Source organism: Saccopteryx leptura, chromosome 6 (assembly GCF_036850995.1).
Source record: "Saccopteryx leptura isolate mSacLep1 chromosome 6, mSacLep1_pri_phased_curated, whole genome shotgun sequence".
Taxonomy (NCBI): domain Eukaryota; kingdom Metazoa; phylum Chordata; class Mammalia; order Chiroptera; family Emballonuridae; genus Saccopteryx; species Saccopteryx leptura.
This window is the reverse complement of record NC_089508.1, coordinates 158,280,953-158,302,365: the sequence shown is the minus strand read 5'-3', so window position 1 is coordinate 158,302,365 and position 21,413 is coordinate 158,280,953. Positions and strand designations below refer to the sequence as shown.

At 42.3% G+C, this 21,413-nt stretch overlaps 1 protein-coding gene across 1 annotated transcript in view; it reads left to right on the top strand.

The window, feature by feature from the left end:
* The first annotated feature begins 794 nt into the window (after nucleotides 1-794).
* The window catches only part of TRPC7 (transient receptor potential cation channel subfamily C member 7), a 145,071-nt gene continuing 124,452 nt past the window's right edge, over nucleotides 795-21,413 (top strand). The window contains exons 1-2 of the mRNA XM_066341588.1: nucleotides 795-998; nucleotides 8,836-9,613. Coding sequence (XP_066197685.1) covers nucleotides 997-998; nucleotides 8,836-9,613 — 780 coding nt within the window. The 5' untranslated portion in view covers nucleotides 795-996. The remainder of the gene's footprint in view (nucleotides 999-8,835; nucleotides 9,614-21,413) is intronic.

The following is a 21,413-nucleotide window of genomic DNA, read 5'->3' as shown; positions in this document are numbered from 1 at the left end:
TCTCACTTAAAAAAAAAAGGAATAGCAGACTGCTTATTAATGTAGCAATTGGTGTGAACTGGGACTGTGCAGGAAAGGGGGTTTTGCATTAGGAATTTCCTTTAAAAAAATGAAGTTACAAATGAAAACAAATCCTGTTCAAGTCTTGTGACTAACATCACACTTGAGCTACGCCACTGACCTCTTCCTGATCCTAGACAATGCAAAAAGACATGAAACAATAAGGTAAAGTTAGGAGATACATCACTCACTGAAGACAAAGTGGGGTGTGTCATTAAAGCTTATTAAAGGAAACTACTATTGTCATTATTCAGGTTCCTCTGGTTTTAGTTTTTTAAACCCACTCCTCTGGGGGTTTAAAAAATACACAGATACACAACAGGTAAGAAACCAGTTCATTCCTCATTTTTCATTTATTTAAACAGATGAATATTCTGCCTCAGGAGCCAGAATCTGCTGCCTTATATAATTGAGGTAGAGGGGTGTGTGTGTGTGTGTGTGTGTGTGTGTGTGTGTGTGTGTGTGTGAAAGAGAGAGAGAGAGAGAAAGAGAGAGAGAGAGAGAGTCTCTCTGTGTGTTATGTACTGTTCTGGGTGTGAGAGGGGGCAGGTAGAAATCCCGAGGAGCTAGGCAGAGTTGCTACCTCCCTTACAAAGCTACTGTCTGGGAGAGGGGGTGGGGACTAGACCAACCCATCACCCCACCGCATGCCAGCCTCACACACGAATCCTTCTCCGTCATGTTCCCTGGGAAATTTCCCCCAGATTAGGAGAGGGGAAACTGTAAGGCGGGTCTGCCTCGGAAGGCGAGTTTGTAACATTACATACAGCACAAAGGACTGAAGAGCGCGCTTTCACATCCTCAGAGCTCCGCTCACTTCAGCACCACGGAGAGCGGCACCTCCCTGGCTACCACCCATGGGGAGTCGGATTCCCAGGACTCAACACCGGATTCCGGTCATCTAGAGGAGGGACAAGCCTGTGTATTTCGCCCTCAATGTAAGCAGCTATGATAATTCTTTCATATTGATTTCTTTCAGTAGAGGTCCTTATCTCGCTGAAATATGGAATTAACTTTTACTTATTAGCCTTCTCCCTCCTGTACATTGCTTAGATTTTTAGATATAAACCTGGATCTGAAATCTTTCTGATTTGTTGGGTTGATAGAGGAATGTTTTACTTCTCATTGAAAGTCTTAAGTTTACAAAGCCATTGAGAAATAGGCAACTCATGCTGGTAGCCCAGTCCTTTTGTGCTGGAGTGTAGTATTAAGCCTAGAAGAGAGTATTGTGTCGTCTCTTCTCCTAGTTCACTTACAGGCAGTTTCTTAATTTGATTTTTTTTTTTGTGGTTGCATTTATCTTAATGTAAACAAGAGGGTAGGATGAGGAGGAAGTCTATATTCTAATAAGTAGGCACCATTAAAGAACAGATGAAAAGAAAGAGATTTTCCTTTTTCTTTCCTTTTCTTTGTGAAAATATGTCTTTTAGACATCCATTTCAACATAATGAATGTGCTCTTAATAAAAGATCTAATCTGGGTAGGGTTTTGTCACAGCTTTGAAACTGTGGAACATAAAATCTTCCTCTTTAAGTTTGAATTTGTAAATCCATTTAAGTACGGCTGAGTTGACATAACCAAGATGTGTTTGCCATTAATTGTAATTTAAAGGCTTAATGGATTCAGGGTAGATTTGAAAGAGGCAATAATGATTGACCCTGTCTGGTGGCACTCCATGAATTTTTGCCTCAGAATGCCACCTGCTGGTGGGTCTTATTTTTGAAGCACTGGTCACACATCAAGTTTATGAATGAATTGACATTAAATTCAGAATATTCATTATGGGTATGATTCAAACTCATTCTCTAAGATCTTTTAAACAATGACATTGATTCAATTATTTAATAACTTTTGAAGGTTCTATGTCACAATTAAAATTTCATAGATATTTATTTCCAAAAACACTTGATCCTGAGCTTAGGGGATGTAGACTAGCTAACTCCTTTAGGCAGTAATTAACCCAGAAAAAATCAGGACTACTTGGAGCATCACTGAGACTAATTGAAGATGCATGTGGTATCCTGCAAGAGAGCTGCCAAAATCTCTTGCTTAGAAAAAGCAATCAGCATTTATCCCCAAATAAATATTAAGCAAGTTACATTTTTCAGGATTGTCATTTCACAATTCAAGAGCCTCTCTTACTTTTTTGGATTTTTACTTCATACTTTCTTATTAAAGAGGTCAATGAAACAATCAAAAGGTTTCACATGTTTATTTTATTATAAGACAACTCTTTGATGGGGGTGGAGGACATAACTATTAGAACATATTTCAGCTCTGTCTGGAGCTATACATAATGAGATTTAAACATCCAGGTTCATAATTTCCCAGTTCCAAATAGATAAATATGGATTTTTTTAAAAAGTAGTAGTAAAAACAAAAGCACACACAACACACTAGTTATACTTGGATGGCTAACATATATAGTACTATGAAAATACTGAGATAACCTCTTCTGCAAATATTTAGAGAAATGATGATGATTTGGTGGAAAAAAATATTGTTGATAAAATAATTTATTAACATTCAGGAATACTAGATAATATTTTCAATCCAAAGTACAATAGAAAAGAAAATCCTACATTAATAGAATTGCTTGGAAAGCATATTTTGATATAATACATAGGACCTGACTTTATCAGTGAATTCACATATTCATGGTAATAAATAGGTGGATATCTTTTTTTCTTTTATTCAAAATACATGTGTTATACAAGCAGATTATTGTCTGTAGCTTAGGGGCAACTTGTATGCTTTAGATCCACAATTATTATAATTGTAGTAAACTAAAATACTCAATATTATCCAAAGTTAGTAGAGCACTTACTAGGCACTGTAACTTATATACATTATCTTATCTTGACTTCAACAAATTAAGAAAGATAATACTTAGAAATAAATTGGATGTCTCTGGAAATACATACATTAAAAATTTTAGGAGTATAATGCAGAAGTGAAAATACCTCAGTTTTCTGCCCCAGTCACCCACAGGACTTAATACACACTCTGATATTAGCTGTCACATGCAGCAACATATGGATTATTATTTATAGTGCAGCTAATTGGAAACTAGTTTTTGCATTAGTACTCAGTTATAAATACAACAGTAGTTAAAGGATTACATGGCTCCTGTATTTGTAAGAATTAAACCACTGGTAAACATTAACACCTCTATTTTACTGGTTTTCTGTAATGACCAACCCAAAGCCAAGTATTTAACAATGCCCCATAGGCCAGGCATCAGGAGCACTAGATGCCAGGTACATATACACCATATCAAATAATTTTATCAGCAATATATTATAGTCCCCTGTCCTCAAGGATTCTGAACTCTAATGGAAAATTTTACAATCTAAAGAAACAGAAAAATGCAGGAGGAAGATGGCTGGCAGCAGTATAGCAGCCAAAAGCATGGGTGTTCAAGTCAGATGCGTCCTACTCCTGCTAGTACATCTGCTACTCACAAGTTGTGTATCTTTGACAGAGCGGTTAATCTATCTGAGCCCCATTTCATTATCTATTGAATGGGAATGACATTAGCACCTATGTCATGCAGTAGTTTATGAAATTTACAACGATAATGTATGTTAAAGCACTCAGCATGGTGCTTGCAATATGGTCAATGGGCCATAAATGCTAATCATTATTATTGGTCAATGATAAAAATAGCGAAGCCTATCATATGATTTGTATAAATTTCAAATAATAATTCATATAAAGCATTTAGTACAGTGTCTGGCACATGGCAAATGTGTAATATATGTTCATTACCATCATATAGTCATTTAGAAAAACAGTCAAACTAAAAAATAACAGTGTAGAGTAAAATGTTATCAAATTTATAATCATTTACCTAAGTGTACGGATATGTAAGGGTTTGATCATTGCTGTAATGGACATTTGTATATGGATTTATAGTACTCAGGATATTTAATGTTCATATATACATTATGTCATCATCTCTGTGGCTGAAGCACACGGAGGATAGATTTTATGGTTCTCTTTCCACTGGCAAGAGAGCTAAGGTTTGAAAAAGATTTCAAATCACTTGATTTAGTCACTGCTGCCCTGGACTAAAATTCAATATGCACACTTGCACAGACCAGAGCTGGGTTTTCCCGGGTGACTGGCCTGACTCTTGGATTTTGTGTGCTTCTATGTTCAGTTATGGAATGTTACAGACTGAATTGGTTTCAGGCTTGAATAATTTCCACAGAGACCTGTGGTGCATGTACCAATTTTAAAAAGACAAATAACAACAAATATCTCTTTGATTAAGACACTTTGATTAAGTGGCCTTTCTTCATCAGTAATTAACAACAATCCCTGTCTCAGAAAGACTCTGTGGTCATGCTCACTGCAGCCTGAGTTAGGGTGCAGAATTCACTTTCCATGGATCGCTGGCATCTAGCTGCCTGGACTGGCTGATGCATCTGTGAGAGCAGCTTGATAAAAATAGCCACTGAGAGATTAAGAGGGAGTTTAATAATCAGTCCTCCTCTTAAATATGGTTTTGTTTCCACTAGAACCCTCTTCTCAATGACATCAAATGTCAATGTATGCATTTATGAAATATGAAAAACACTATCTTGAGGTATTTGATCAGTTATTATCTCAATAATACATGCAAATAAAAAGGTATTTGCATTCAAAGTTCATTTTTAAGAAAAATATTAAAGTATGGGCAATCAAATGCTAATTTCACTTTAGGGAGAATCCTTTTGCTCTTTACTGGCCCTAAAACTGCAACAAGATGCCCAGAGTCCAGCAGAGAAGCATATTGATCCCTGCGTGTGCATTCTGGCTACCAGCTATTGTGGACCAAAGAAGCTGCTCTCACTGACGTATCTTTTGCAGATTTTTTCCCCATGTGAAACATATGGCTAAAGCCCAACTAAAGTCAAGATTAAGTAGCAAGGATGTGGTAGCCTAATATATATATTAATGGGTCTATAAATGTTTAAGTAGGGGAAATAGGGGGAGCTGGTAACAGGGTAGAAATTTTCAGCTGTGAGATGAATAAGGTCTGAAGATCTAATATAAAACTTGGTGACTATAGTTGTTAACACTGTATTATACAATTGAAATTTGTTAAGAATAGAATTTAATATTCTCATATATACCAATATATGTATATATTCATACATACATACATGGCAATGAATATATTATGGCTACCTGATGTGATTCCTTTCATGATGTATACATATATAAAATCACCACCATATATGCTTTAAATATTGTACTCTTTTATTTGTTGGTTATACCAGAGAGACTGGAACAAAATTTCTGGAGGCTCAGCATTGGTCCATGGACCAGCATTTGAAAACCACTAGTTTATACCTTAAGAAAGCTGAAAAATAAATGTTTAGAAAACATCATTAGAGGGATATCAGGGTAAAAGGTCTCCATCAATATCGGGATCAATTCATGTGGCTCCAGGGTCTGCTGTGAAACCCCTATGTTGGAAGCAACCTCATTGAGCAGCATGGCCCATTACATGCTTGTATGCATACATGACTTGAAGGCCCGTAAGGTTTCATCAGTACCAAATTCTGCTAGGAAAGGGGAACTGACAATTCTGTGTGCATCCTAATGGATCTCAACGTTGAGGCTTTAAAAGCTGGGAAAAAGAGGCTTGTTAATTTACATCTGGGTGTCTGCTTTCAAGGTCATTTGAAAAAACACATGTCAACTGGGAAGGACATTTTAACTTCTGACAAATACTAGATATACATAATTATTACAGAAACATCAAGATATGTATGATGCTGTGTTCTTGTGCAGAAATTATTTGCCCTAAGGTTTCGTCTTTTTTGCTTCACCTACCACAGAGTCTCCACCTAAAAAATGAGATCTTGATAATACCTTGATTTTTATGGTTATTTGTTTAATCAGAGTAATTAACAAATAATACTTTAACATCCTTTACATTTGTAGGCTGTAGAATCTATGATACTCATGTGGACTGTGAATTTAGATTGGGTACTTATGTGTTCCTTGTGAAATGGTTCAGTAGTTATTATATTTCCTTTGAATTAATCTCCCCACGGCTTGTTGCTGTGGAACAGCGCACACCCTTGACCTTGGAGTCTGACCTAGTCTCCCTCTTGAGCAGACCTCTAATGGAAAAGTGATGTGGAGTCGAGCTCAAGCTCCTTCCAGGACAGCTGCCATTTCATCTCTGACACACTGTCAGATGTCCTTGGGTAGAAACTGCCTTTTCTTGGGTAGAGTTGTGATGTTTAAGTCCATAAGGGTGCTCCTGAGAGGGACAGAAGTGTCATCACAGGACAAACTGAGTAATTCTATGAGAAGGATTATTAGTCTTTTGTGGCTCAATCCCCACCTGAGTCTGTGTATCCAGATGACAGACCTTGAAACTGAATTCATAATATCCCCTGAACCAAGGCCCCTTGGAAATGACAATGAGGTGAACGCTTAGCTTTCAACTCAGTCACCCCCTCTCCTTTTGGAAAACCTGTAATAATAAATCCCTGCACCCTATGTGTGACTCCCACCTCTGCAGGACTCCCAACCTATGGCCTGCTCTGGCATCATTAAGAGCCTCTCTCCCTGGAATGACAGAACTGTTGAGAGTAATGGGCTCAGAAAGAGCTCATGAACTTGAATGCTAAGACTCTTTTCCCCAGTAATCTTCTACCAAAGTGCTCTTTAGAAAAGAACATGACAGTTCAGACGTTCTTCCTAAAGGAGCACAGAGATCCCTATTAGGGTGTATCACCCACAGCTGCCTTTGGAGGGAGTTGCCTATAATTACTCCTTTCGCTTTTTGCAGCTAAAGAAGCTGCTCCACTGAATAGTTGAACAGCTTTTCCCAAGAAGTGTGACTAGGCTCAGGCAGGATGAGAGTGCAAATTCTGACCTGCAAGATAGGGCTTTATACCTTATAGGGCTTACCCTTAAAGACCTAAAATCAAAGGGTACAGGTAAATCAAATGGTGAAATGAGCAGAAAATGAAATAAAGCCCCAAATGTTTAATTGATGAGGGTGGCACTTGTTACATCACCATACAGGTGTCAGGACCCTGCTCTATAACACAGCTCTACACATACCATGTGTACATTCACATCTTCATCTACTTCTGGAAAACTCTCAAAACATTAGGTTTAATTGAAAAGCCTTCCTCTATGATTACTTTATTTTTCACTAATGGCTTAAGTGAAATACTGAGTATTCTTAATGCACCGGAGACAGGACCAATAACAAATAGTCAGGAACATGGAAAATAGTTCAAAACAAATCCCCAAGTTCTTACTGTCTAGAACAAATACTCTTATTGAAATGTATGCCATTCTAATATTACTTGAGTAATATGAGTGGGGACAGGTTAAAAAAGGAGAATAGGAAGTATGGTAGGGCCAGTGAGAGAATCAGAAAAGTTTAAAATGTTTGTATAGAATTAGGAAACATCTGGCCCAGATCCTCTATTTTATAGTTAAAGCATCTTGAGCTGGGACCTGCTCATGATCGGAAGGCTAGCTGGAGAGGAGGTATCTGGTTCAGGCTCAAGTCACACTACAGCTGTTATTCTCTCTGGCCTACTACTTTAAAACATTAGGTCAATTATCCAAAGTCACAGTGCTAGCAAAAGTGAAACCAGGATTCTGACTCTGGGCCTTCCGATCTCAAAGCCTGTCTCTCAGCCCCACTGTCTCAGGATCTTCATCTGAATAAAGAAATAATACTATCTGCCTCAAAGGGTTGATGCAAGAATTACACCAATAATACAGATGACGTATAGTAACTTCTTAGTATAGCTCCTGGCATATAATTGGTGCTTAATAAATGTTAACTGGTATTACTAGTAGTATCAATATTAACCTCTGCCACAATGGAAAGAACAAGTTAGAAATGAACCTAGCATGCAAACTGACCTGTTGTTCTCCCATCCATATAAAAACCCAGGTTCAATCCTAAAAAGTTACAGCTAGATTTTTTTCAGGAGCGCTGCTATGTGGCCATCAGTAAGTGAACTAGTGCTCCCTGCCACACCCTGCTCTTCTATAAGGGCTCAGGCTCCACAGGGACCAGAATGCAAGCACAGTCCCCACACAGGAGAGCAGACTACAGAACAGGGTGTGTGGCCAGCTTGCATACTGTTGCAATTTGTCATTTGAAGCAATATAACTGAACCAAAGGCAGCAGCCTCCACGGTGGCCATCTCTATGGCACAGCCTTGGAGAACTGGGCATGCCAATAGGCGGGGGGGGGGGGGGGGGGGGGGGAGGACACTGAACCAACACTGACAGTACTTCCTACATGCATGTTATCTCATTCATTCCTCCTATGGACCCTACAGCTCACAAAAAATTATTCCCATTGTATCAGTAAAAGTGCAGAGAAGCATTGTACTAAAGCTCAGAGAAGTTATACCACATGCTCAATGTTGCATAGACAAAGACAGAGCTGACAGCCTTGCCCTGTGTCTGCCACGTCAGTCCCTAACCCACCACATCCATCACCATCACAATCCACCTAACCCACATTTCAGCTCGGCCACCGCTCCTCCCCCAAAGGGGCACAGATGCTGGATAACTAATTCAATACTTCCAGTTGAGTAAGAACAGTTCAGGTTCCAATCTGTCTTCATCTCAGTGGCAAAACAATTATTCCCATAAAATTTCATAATTTCTCCTAAAATTCCAATCCCAACATTCTTTTTTATCTCAAGCATGTGTGTTTGCTCTGCCCCTGGGAACCCACAGGCCTATGGGAGACTAACCGAGCATCTTGGCCTTGTCACCCCTCAGGTTGGGGAGCAGCACCTTCAAAAACATGCAGCGCCGGCACACGACACTGCGGGAGAAGGGCCGCCGCCAGGCCATCCGGGGTCCGGCCTACATGTTCAACGAGAAGGGCACCAGCCTGACACCCGAGGAGGAGCGCTTCCTGGACTCGGCCGAGTATGGCAACATCCCAGTGGTCAGGAAAATGCTGGAGGAGTCCAAGACCCTCAACTTCAACTGTGTGGACTACATGGGGCAGAACGCACTGCAGCTGGCTGTGGGCAATGAGCACCTGGAGGTCACAGAGCTGCTGCTCAAGAAGGAGAACCTGGCGCGGGTGGGGGACGCACTGCTGCTGGCCATCAGCAAGGGCTACGTACGCATCGTGGAGGCCATCCTCAGCCACCCGGCCTTCGCGCAGGGCCAGCGCCTGACACTCAGCCCGCTGGAGCAGGAGCTGCGCGACGACGACTTCTATGCCTACGACGAGGACGGCACGCGCTTCTCCCAGGACATCACGCCCATCATCCTGGCAGCCCACTGCCAGGAGTACGAGATCGTGCACATCCTCCTGCTCAAGGGTGCCCGCATCGAGCGGCCCCACGACTACTTCTGCAAGTGCAATGAGTGCACCGAGAAGCAGCGGAAGGACTCTTTCAGCCACTCGCGTTCCCGCATGAATGCCTACAAGGGACTGGCCAGTGCTGCCTACTTGTCCCTGTCCAGTGAAGACCCTGTCCTCACCGCGCTGGAGCTAAGCAACGAGTTAGCCAGACTAGCCAACATTGAGACTGAATTCAAGGTAATTCACCACTCACCACCCTCAGGCAGCTTGCGCAGTGGGCTCTTCCAGGTGTGTCCAGTGGCCAAACGAGTGTCTTTGGTCTCACACAGGGTGAAGCTGGGGGTCTTGTCTTTCAGGCTGACAGGGAGGGAGGGCTCCTCCTCAACCTGTGTCAGATGTAGGCCTGAAAAAAATAAAACAGAGCCCACAAAGTGGAATATTTGAAACCACATAAATGCGGTGAAGAGATGGCACACAGAAATCCACGCAGGAAAGACCAGCAGCATGCAGGCAGGGCACACTGTGGCTCTGGTGTGCAAGCCTTGGCTCTGCCCCGGGAGCTCAGGGGAGCCCAGAAACCCTGGGCTGCTTTCCTGGTCCAGCGCTTGGTGTTCTCACCTGCACGGTTTTGATGTGCCCTGTTCATATCTCTGTCCCAGCCAGACTGTGCTGATCCTAGGCTGTCTCATAGCTAATGCTAGAAAGACTTGGCTGCAGCCTTTGTCAGTCTAGCAAATTATTGCTGTTGTCCTGTCAAAGCGCTGAGGAGAAGGTATGTGAAAATAAAAATAACACTGTAGAGTTGGGCTTGTCCCTCCAACAGATGAGCATGGGGCCAAGCCCTGTAAATCAGCCACCCTGATAACAGCTAGGCCTACCAGGCTGGCCCAGGGGATGGAGAGCCATCTTCAAAATCCATTATTCTATACTGGACCTGTGTCTCTCCCATCAACTGACATTCCCCTGAAAGAGAAGACTGAGACCTAATGCTTTTGGCAGTGTTTAACAATAATTAAAAGCAAACATTAGTGAGCACTCACTGTGTGCCAAAGACTAATTGCCTTAATATGATGTTGTTAAATCTCTTCAAAACCCATTGATATGGATACCATTATTATCTTCATTTTATATGAGGGCACAGAGGTAGAGAGATATCATATAGCCAATATGCAGCAAAGCCATTAATCTAATCTAGGCACTCGAACATCAGAACCAGCTCTTAGCCATTATGGGAAATTGCAAGTCAGAGGCCTTTTCCATGCACCGGGCTTCTCAGTTTTATCTGTCTTTCTCTGAACGGTGGGGAAATTCTCCACTGCAAAAGGTAGGGTTGGAAGAGGAGGAGCTACAGCTGAGCCCATAGTTCTCACCCTGCCCTTCCATCAGAGCCTCTGATGCCATGCAGCATATTAAAGATGGGTCACATGTGGGGCTGACAGAGAACTGGGAAAAGAGTCCCCTGCAGGAGACCAGTTCATTGCCCAAACAAGATGTCAGTGTAAGAGCTGCCCCTGCACAACCACAATCAGATGACTGTGGGTGGGTACCAACCCACAGCAAGGGAAGCCCCGTGGACCGCATCACTCAGGGGGATCTCAAAGACTGAAACAACTGGGCAGGGCCTTGCTGAGCAGGAGCAGCTGGATCAGCAAGGAGAGAGGTGAGCACTCGGAGGAGGCAGGTGAAGGTGAGGTCCAGAGCGGCCCACAGTGGGCAGGAACTGATGAGAAGCCCCAGAGGGCCAGCCTCCTATAGAGGCACGCAGGGCGGCTGCGGAAGAGATGAGTGGGGGCAGACACCAGAGGGCCCTGGGTGTCAGGCTGGGCACGTTGGCTGCTATCGTGTAGGACAGGGAAAGCCGCTGAAAGTTTGTGATTAGGGGACTAAAGTGATGAAAGCTAGAGTTCTGAACATAAACTTGACTGGGGGTGAGATGGACTAGAGGACCTGGAGTGTGGGGCACTGTGACTGAAGAGGGGCACGACTTAGCTGTGCATGTACAAGGCCATGGGCCTCTCTGTAGGGATGGGACTCCTGCAGCCAGGGCCAGAAGGACCAGGCCAACAGGAAGCTGCAGGGCACTAAAAATTGTAAAGAATGCTACCAAATTAACTAATTTTATTTCATCTGTCCCCCTATCTTGGACCCATCTACTGAACTGGAGACAGTTCCCTAAATCCTGCCTCTTTCATAGCCTCATCTAGAATAACTAGTGGATGCAGATGTAGAGATTCCCCAAAGAAGCTCACAAGAAATGTAGCTATTGCCTCTTCCTTCCTTGTTTCTATACAATAAACTCCACCTACCAGCAATAAGGCCTATGATGCCCCAAGGAAGCTTGGTGGAATGTTACTCTACCCTGGGCTTCTGACTGAATCTGCATATAGGTCGCATAAAAGAAACAGCTAAGCCGTTTAATTAGACATTTCTGGCCAAGAGAAAAATAAATTCAAGGAAAAAAATGGTTTGAATCAGATTATCTGGATACTCGCACAATTCTCCTACAGTCCTGAAACCCAGGAGCATGCCAGTCTTACTAAATTAAATGATGCTAGAGTAACCTTTGACATTACATCTGGGCCATTTGTTTCCTTTCACTAAAACCCAAAGTCTGGCATATTTTAGCATATATAGTATCTAAAATTAGAAGTTTGCTAGAAGTATTTACTGTGATATTTTGATTTAAAAAGTAAATTTTATGGACAATTAAGAACACTACTAACAGGAAGACACATCCTTTCTACAATGCAATGATTTGAGCAGATAAGAATACATACAAATACACATTCAATGGTTATTAACATCCTCCTAATTACCTTTGTCTGAAATAATGTCTGTCAGATTGTCGACAAAGGGTGCATTATAAATTAATATAAATGTTCCTTTAGAACTTTATTACTTAGTCAACTATCCTTGCATGTGCATTCCTGGCATCATACGTCTTCTCAGAGAAGTAAGCAGCCTAGCAAGAGGGAAGTCAAAGTGTAACAGAAGAAGAAATCATGTGGTCTAAAATGCCCCCTTTAAGAGTCTGTACTGCTTCAAAGGGACTATGCATTACTGACTGTCGCCATCGGATGACCCAATGCCATCACATTATAAAAATACTATCAGATTCTCAATGGAGATGTCATATGTCATCCTCCAGAGCCTCTAAAACACTCACTCTGGGAGTGACTCTTTCTGATTAACAGTAGGCATAAACACCTGGATTCAGCTGCCAAGGCTACTGTTTTTGGAGTCATTTTAATTCACCACCTGAATAGAGTCTCGTCCTTAGCAAGAAGTAGAGTTGATGTCAAGGTCTAAATTGTGGTTGGAGTCAGAGGCCTACTAGAAAACCACTATTGTTAATGTGGAGATGATATAGCTATTCAAAGATTTCCTTCTGCCTCTCTAATCTTCTTCAGTCCACAAAAATATTAAAGCTCAATGTGGCCACTGAGGCCTTCCCAGTATCTTGAATGGTGTCCAGTATTCTAGTAGGCATTCCATAAATACTTAATGAAGGAAATCCTAAAAGGATAATCCTTTCAACTGATAAAGCAAGCAATTACATTTATCTATGGTTTAAACCAGGGGTAGTCAACCTTTTTATACCTTCCGCCCACTTTTGTATCTCTGTTAGTAGTAAAATTTTCTAACTGCCCACCGGTTCCACAGTAATGGTGATTTATAAAGTAGGGAAGTAACTTTACTTTATAAAATTTATAAAGCAGAGTTACAGCAAGTTAAAGCATATAATAATAATTACCAAGTACTTTATGTCGGATTTTTGCTAAGTTTGACAGAATAAATCTTTATAAAACAACTTACTATAGTTAAATCTATCTTTTTATTATACTTTGGTTGCTCCGCTACCGCCCACCATGAAAGCTGGAACGCCCACTAGTGGGCGGTAGGGACCAGGTTGACTACCACTGGAACTTTAAACTCTTCCTGCATATATGGATCTAATAGAGGTTTTAATGGACATGGTGAAATGAGAAGCTCTAATGGTTACAATGTGGTTGAAGGGATAAAGCAAGCCATGTTAAATAACTAAAGAGCAATCATTTGCTACACTGCCTGGTGCCAATGACCACTGAAGTCCTGGAGGGCAGAGTGTGTCTTCTTGGTCTGGCCTATACAGTACCTACCCCATGGAGTCTGGGAGCACTGCCCACAAACGACAGTTTGGTTGACGGGTTTGTCTATGCAGTGGGAGACAGAGAAGAGGCAGACCAGCATGGGAAGGACTGTTTGTTTGGAGGTGTTTCACTGATGGAGTAGGCTCTCTCTAAATAGAGGCACCTGGTAAAAAATAAGGAACTTGTCTATCTCAGCTGAGTTACAACTTCTGCCATCAAGAACATGATAAGATCTCTCCATTTCTCCTGAATGACTCTGCTTGGTTTGCTTTACTGGTCATCTTTCTGATAAAATGCTCAGATATAGCTATTGTCTTCCCCGTTAAATTCCAGGCATTCGGCCTCTGTGTGTTGTTTATCCATGGCGCTGTTGTTTCAAAAGGATTGTAGGTACTAAATCTTTCTTCCAATTTAGAATTGTGCCAACAGCAAAGCCTCACAAGGGTGGGAGGGGATGGAGAATGAAAGGACAAAAGGACAAGAGAATATTGTAGAACAAGGTTCGGGCTTTAAAAGGAGGAAGCAGGATGGCAACTGGATGTAACCTCTTGCTCTGTCATCTTTTGCTTAAATTGAAAAGTACCCCGTGTTCCCAAGTCAGGGAACCGTGGAAGCCCAACACTTTACCTTAGTTAAGATTTAGTCAATCTGAATAACAACAAGCCGCAACTGAGAAAGCATTTCCTGTTGACAAACACCAGCATGGAGGCTGCTGACTGGGCTTCAGTCACATGCAATTTATTCTTACAGACTGCAGAGGGGAGAGCAGGGCAAGAGAACCAGAGCTGAAACTGCTCGCTGGAAGTATTGATGAATTTTCTGTTTGTCACTGAGTTGCTAACCACATGTATTATGAAAAATAGATAATGAATTATGTATTAATGTTTGTGTTGCCTTTTTAAGACCCATAAAAAGAACTCTGTGGGCTTAAAATATCACAAATTAAAAATGCAAATAATGATAAATCAGATCAATTTGCCACCTGCTAGGATCTCCAGTGAGATCCCATTGTGGAAGGTAAAGATGTTGAGATGACAGTTTGTAATCTGCTTGCAAACTTATCAAAATGGAAAGGGGAGGGGTGACTCTGCTGTGGTGGGAGCTGGGAGCCCATGTGCCCCTGGCTTTCTGGAGTCAGGTGCAGGAGGCAGGGAAGGCCCATCAGGGCCTGAGCCGGAGCCAAAGGTTGAATAAGCCCGCTGCCTCTAGTGGAATCTGTGTTTGCACCTGTTTCTCACGTGCTTTGAATATTTCTAGGATTTTTAAATTTTATAGACCAACACCTTGGGAATACACATTTCCTTAAAGTTTGAAAGCTTGGCTGGTAGTATACACAAATGCCTTTTTAACATGCACGAAATAACTTGAAAACTTTCCTTTTCCATTGGGAAAATATGTGTTAAGCTGTGGAGGCTGCAGATCCTAAAAGCAAATTGTTTTTTAAGAGGCTGGCAGAAAACTCCTCAATGCATGTACTTATCCATCATCCCCCAGTACCCTTAGGGATCTGGCTGGGTCACCCAGGTCTCACCTGAGTCCCTAGTGATGCAGAATGGAAGCAGAAAAGACAAAGACCACAGATGTAGGTGATGAGCCATGCCAGACGGCCCCATAAGCCCACACAGGGAAGGTGCGGTCAGAGCACGCACACATGCCAGTCAACAGGTCCACACTGGGGCCAGGGTCATCAGCTTTCATGTCTGAGAGTAAGATCCAGGAAATGGCTTATCTCAGGAAAGGGACACAGGTGACCTCTGCCCACATTAGCTTTGTCTTTTTCTACTATTCTATCTAAGTGTCTGCAGGAGCACTTTCACCAGAGCATTTATTATCAACTGTAACAGGAAAAAGAGCTAATCAATATGCCCGTTAATGACAATTTTTCATTGGGTCAAATCTAATGCCTAAAGTTAAATGATTTTCCTCTTCTGGGATTTATACCAAGAGTACCAGCCTTTAAATTACAGGGAAACAGTGCACAGGTGACAGGTACTTAGGTGGCATACAGGAGGCCACTTTGCTGGGTGAGGACAGGGCAGTGGACAGGCTCTGGTGAGCAGCAGGCAGCCACACTTCACTTCCTCAAGGCTCTGGAGTAGAGAGCAAACACTTGGCTGTGGAATCAGACTGGCCTGGGCTCCAGTCCCAGCCACTTCCTGGCAGCCATGCAATCTTGGGCATCTCCTGACCTGGAGGTTAGTTTTCTTAACAGAAATGGGGCGGGGGGTGGTGGTGGGGGGGGGTAGGTATTAGGATTGTAATATGTCCGAAATGGAATGCTTGTTTCCCCCACCCAAACTCTTGCCTTTACCTTAATCTCTGTAAATGACATCACAATTCACCCAGTTGTTAAGGGCTTTCTGTAGCTCGTCCCATTCAACCTCAGAGAAGTCCTGGCACATATTAGGTTTCAGTACCTAATATTAGCTCAGTAAATAAATGAGTTGGTAAGTGAATTAAGGAATGATGACCTCTCAGGGTATTGGTAAGGATTAAATGAGATGAAGAATATAGAACGCTTTGCAGAAAACCTGACCCCCATCCCCCTACCTCATCCACAATCACAGAGCTCAGTGGGGATCCCTTTTTGTTCCTCAGTGGATTTTTAGTGCCACAACTTTTTCTCCCAATAAACACAATTTAAGTTTCAGCATTTCCTCTATTCGGTCTCCCTGGTTTTGCTAAGCTTTCCTCCCTCCCCACCAAGAGGTCTTTCCAGAACAAGAGAAAGCATGGGGTGTGCAAGTGAGGTCCATGGTGAAAAACCAAGCAAAGGAGTCTTTCTCCCCTGGAGACGGGGACAGGAGATGGGGACAGGAGACAGGAGACAGAGACTGCACGGGCTAGGACTGCTGACCCTGTGGTTGGGAGAGATGCGTGAAGCAGGAGGAAGCGGTGCAGGCCCGGCTCCTGCTAACCACAGACACAAAGTATTCTTAAAAATGTCTCTCTGGAAAAGATCATCACTACACACAAAAAATTGAGAAAAATAATTTCCTATACAAGCACAACTATCAGGCTGAAATATCAGAGATATGGACAAAATGGAGACATTCTTAGAGAATATTAGTCACAATATAGCACAAATTACATCAAATAGAAATGATGAAAGTGCAGGATTTTGCTCTGAAGAAAAGTTACCATACTACAGAAATTACTCGTACTAGGGTGACATTAGTCAAAAATGTGTACCACCACCAACATGGAGGCAAGTGTTTTACTAGTGAATTCACAGCTTAAATGTGGGAAAGACGTCAGGAAGGTGAAGCGGGAGATGGTCACAAACTCGCAGAGTATTAGATCTGAATGGACCCTCATCACAGGGCTGCAGATAAGTGAGCTTTCAGCATTATTAGGCCTCCAGCAGGAGCCGGACTCTGGATTGGGTCTGGGATGAAATGGTGAACAAAATCAAGTTCCTGCCTTCAGGGCCCTGGAGTCTAGTGGAGAAGGCAGGCATCCTTCACACAATCACACCAAAAAACATAGCATTATTGATCGTGCTACACCCAACAAGAACAATTTTAAAAGAGTTAACTTGGTGGGACAGCTGACTGTGCATATGTTTAAAAATAAGCACGTGTTTAAAGATTTCTCAGAGGAGAGTGTTTGCAGAAACTCTGAGGGCACAGAAGAGATAAACAGACAGCATAACATGGGAAAGATGGTGCTTGGCACAGAAACTGCACAGAAATAGCCCAGTGCAGAGAGGGGAGAGGCCAATCAGAGAACCGTGAGTAGCTTCCCTAGTGCAAGGAGTAAAAGGACAAGGTGGCAGGTGATAGAGGCCTGAAGAAGAACCCGTCACCCAGGACCTTACCATTGGCAGCAATGGTAAGAAATTGGACTTCATTTTAGGGTGATGGAGAGCCACTGGAAGGCTTCAGCAGAGGAGGGAGTGATTCTCTCTACAGGTTAGAAAGATCCACTCTACTGACTGTGGAAAATGGATTTGAGGGACAGACTGAAAGAGTGGGATGACTGCTGTAGGAAGGGGAGGTCCACCCAGGAAGGGGTGAGGGCACAGGAGCGCAGAAGGACCTGTACATCTCAACCAGTGGGTGATTCACCACAACCAGAAGTAAGCACAGTCAGAGAAGGTCCCTTTAGAGGCAAAAAACTCATCTCAAGTCTGGCAAACTTCCCACTGCCATGCACAGCCAGCATAGAGGCACTGGAAAGTGGGTGCAGGAGTGATAACCCAGATTTTAAAAGGTTCCACTGGACTTTGACCAGCCTACTACATTTTCCAGATTCTGGAGATACCTTTCTCCCTCTATTGGTTGTATGAACCAAGTAAATTTTTCATTAAAGTAGAGGAAAATGGCTAAATTTTATCTCTGATATTTATTCAACTGGAGCTGGTTTTAGCATAAATGAAGGTATGTAGTAGACCTCTCTTTCTTCTCTCTCCAAAGCTTTGGATAGAAATGCGTTCTCTCACAGTGCTGGAGGCCAGAAGTCCAAAGTCAAAGTGTTATCAGGCCCATGTTCTCTCTGAAGGCTCTAGGGAACGATCCTTCCTTGTGTCTTCGTAGCTTCCACGGCGATCCTAACTTATAGACATGTGACTCCCATCTCTACCTCAGTGGTCACACAGCAATCTCCCTGTGGGTTTCTGTGTCCCTTAGCCTCTTATCAGGACATTCATATAAAGACCAGTTATTTTAGATTAAGGGCCCACTCTACTCCAGTAAGACTTTGTCTTCACTAATAACATTTGCAATACACTATTTCCAAATAAGATCCCATAATGAAGTTGCAGGAAGGGTGTAGATTTTGAGGGGACACTATTCAACCCAATACGATGGGGCAGCACCAAGTAGAGATGAACTGGAGAAGGACAAGACCAGGAATCCAGGCAAACCCTTTCAGCAGGGCAGGACAAAAGGCCAGAGGTCATTTCTTCTGGGAAGCCAAAGACAGTCCTAAGACCAGGAGTCAGTCTGGAAGAAAAGAGATTTCTGATGCTTTCCATTGACCAAGACACAAGTGCAGACACAGATACTGGAATTCTGCATGTGTGTGTGCGTGTGGTGTTTGGGAGAGTTGGGCGGGTAAGTGGGGTGGCAGCTGACAGAAGGAATGAGGGAAACTTGGTATTGGGGAACTGCCCTTCTCAAGTATGAGAAAAACAGTTTCAAGTGTTGGGTTTGGGGATAATGAAAATAAACACACTGATTATAGAATCTTCAGAAAATATAGAAAAACAGAAAGTTCAGCATTAATCCTACCTTCTAAGAACAAGTAATATATTTCTTCCTGGTGCTCCCCCTTCCCTCAGGTACAAAAATGACTCAGTTGATGGAATATTGTCATATTTCTCTTTCCCTTCATATTTTATCCTCATTCCCATTCTCACCCATCCCAAAAAAAACACTCGCACATATGTAAGTATGTATATAATGTGTGTATATGTATGTCTCTCTGTCTACATTATTCATTCAAGAAATATTTCTTTTGTGCCCCCTATGTGAAAGCTGTAGAGGTTGGGAACACTTACATAGAGACCATCGATGCCCTGCACTCTGCTTCACAGAGCTGACACACTAATGGAAACAATGGAAAAGCAGACTGTTGATTTTTGTGTTTATAAACTATGTAGAAGGGATCATACTATAAAATTATGAGCTTTCTTACTCTTTCACTCACCACCAAGCTTTTTATACTCTCTCCACGTTGCTGTACATACACTAGCCCATTGCTTCTGCCTGCTGCCTAGCATCCCATTATCTGTATCTGCAGCCTTCCGCTAGCTCATTCTGTAGCAATAGACATTTAGACTGCCTCTCATTTCTTGTTGTCACAACTAATGCTGCAAAGAACATCCTGTACCTGCTTACAATCCCTTTTTAGTATTCTTGTGTGAGAGACCCAGGAAAGTCTGCCCATGGTTCATTTCACTCGGCGCCACCCACTGCTCCCCAGGAGGCCTGCCCCCAGGGGCTTTGGTTTGCCATGTGCTGCAGCTCTAGTATTATCCTGCTCTCCAAATGTTTGCCAGTATGAGTGAGGAACACACAGTTAGTCTAATCTGCATTTCTCTAATTGATAATGAAGCTGACTGCTTCATATATTTTTCAGCCATAGAGATTTCTCTTTTCAGTGACTTGCAATCATTCCTTCACCCCCTCTTTTAATGATTTTAGAGAGAGAAAGAAAGGAAGGGAGAGAGCAAAACATAAAATTGTTGTTCTACTTATTTATGCATTCGTTGGTTGATTCTTGTATATACCCTGACTAGGGATCAAACTCGCAACCTTGGCATATCAGCACAATGCTTTACTAAACCAAGCTACCTGGCCAGGGCTTCTTCATCCACTTTTAACAGGCTCTGTTTTAGGGTGTTTCTGTATTTTCTTTCAGGAGTTCCACACATATTCTAAATACTAGCTCCCTGTCTACTTCAGAGAGTTACCTTCTTCCAGTCTATCACTCCTCTGGTAAATTTGTCTACGGCACCCTTTGTTGAACAAAACCCCTATTTTCCAAAGGGTTTGTGCATTTAGTCTTTCATTAAGAAATCCTTCCCCACCCAAGGTCACAAAGATAGTCATATATCATACCACCTACATTTTTATTTATTTATTTTTTTACATTTTTCTTCTACTACCTTCAGAGTAAAAGAAATATTTACTTTTTCAATTTTTATTTTATTACATTTATTGGGGTGATATTGGTTAATAAAATTATGTAAGTTTCTTCAAAATTTATTTATTAATTTTAGAGAGGAAGGAAGGGAGACAGAAACATTGATCTGCTCCTGTACATGTCTTGACCAAGGTTCAAAACTGCAACCTTGGTGTAATCAGGATGATGCCCCTGGCCAGGGCTGTGTTTTTGTTGTTGTTTTGTTTTGATTTATTAATTTGAGAGACAGAGAGAAAGGCTGGGGGGAGGGGAGGGGTAGGAGCAGGAAGCATCAACTTGTAGCTGCTTCTCACATGGGCCTTGACCGGGCAAGCCTGGGGTTTTGAACTGGTGACCTCAACATTACAGGTTGCCACTTTATCCACTGCGCCACCACAGGCCAGGCAGACAATGTGAGTTCTAAGTGTACAATTCCGTGATGCATCCTCTGGCTACTCTACTGTATGCTCTTCACCCAAGTTAGGTTTCCACATATTTGACCCCCTTCCCCTTCAACCTCACCTCACCCCACTTCCCTTGTTGTCTCTGTCCACAGGATTTTTTTGTTTTGTTTGCTGCTTTCTATTTTGTTTGTGGTGGATTTTTGCTTTCCTCCATGAGTTAGTTTCCCAGCACTGTTACTAGACAATCTAACTGCTCCCCACTAGTCTGTGAGGCCACTTCACAGACCCGCATACTCCCAAATACACATTTCTCCTCCTCAACTTTCCATTCCATTCTGGTGTCCTATATGACTATTCCCCGCCCATTCCTCCAGTTTTATTCCTAAGTTTTTGTTTTATGACCTATTACCAGGTATGGAGGTTATTGGTCTCTGTGCGTGGGTTGTTAGTTCTGTGCAATAGTGACAAGACTGTATGGACAATTTGAAATCTGCATGTTCTAATTAAATATTGTAACTTTAGCATTTCCCCCGATGTGATATCAATACTTTATAGGTAAACAGTTCCTGAAAATTTTCAGTGTCACCTATCAGGAGGAAAACTGTTCCTCCACCATCTCAGGCTGCAGTGGGGGGGGGGGGGGGGGGGGAGGGTTGTGATGAACAAAGATTAACAGGAGAAAAGACAAGACAGTTTATTCATATGCATGTAGAACTACCTAAAGGCAGTAGCTACCTGAACAGTAAGGACAAGAGTTTATATACCAACTTAGTGGGAAACAGAGGAGGGAAAACAGTTTCTAAGGAGAAAGAGGACTTTTAGGAAACAGAGGCTTTTAGGGAAACAAACGGAAGGCATGAGTTTGTGATATTT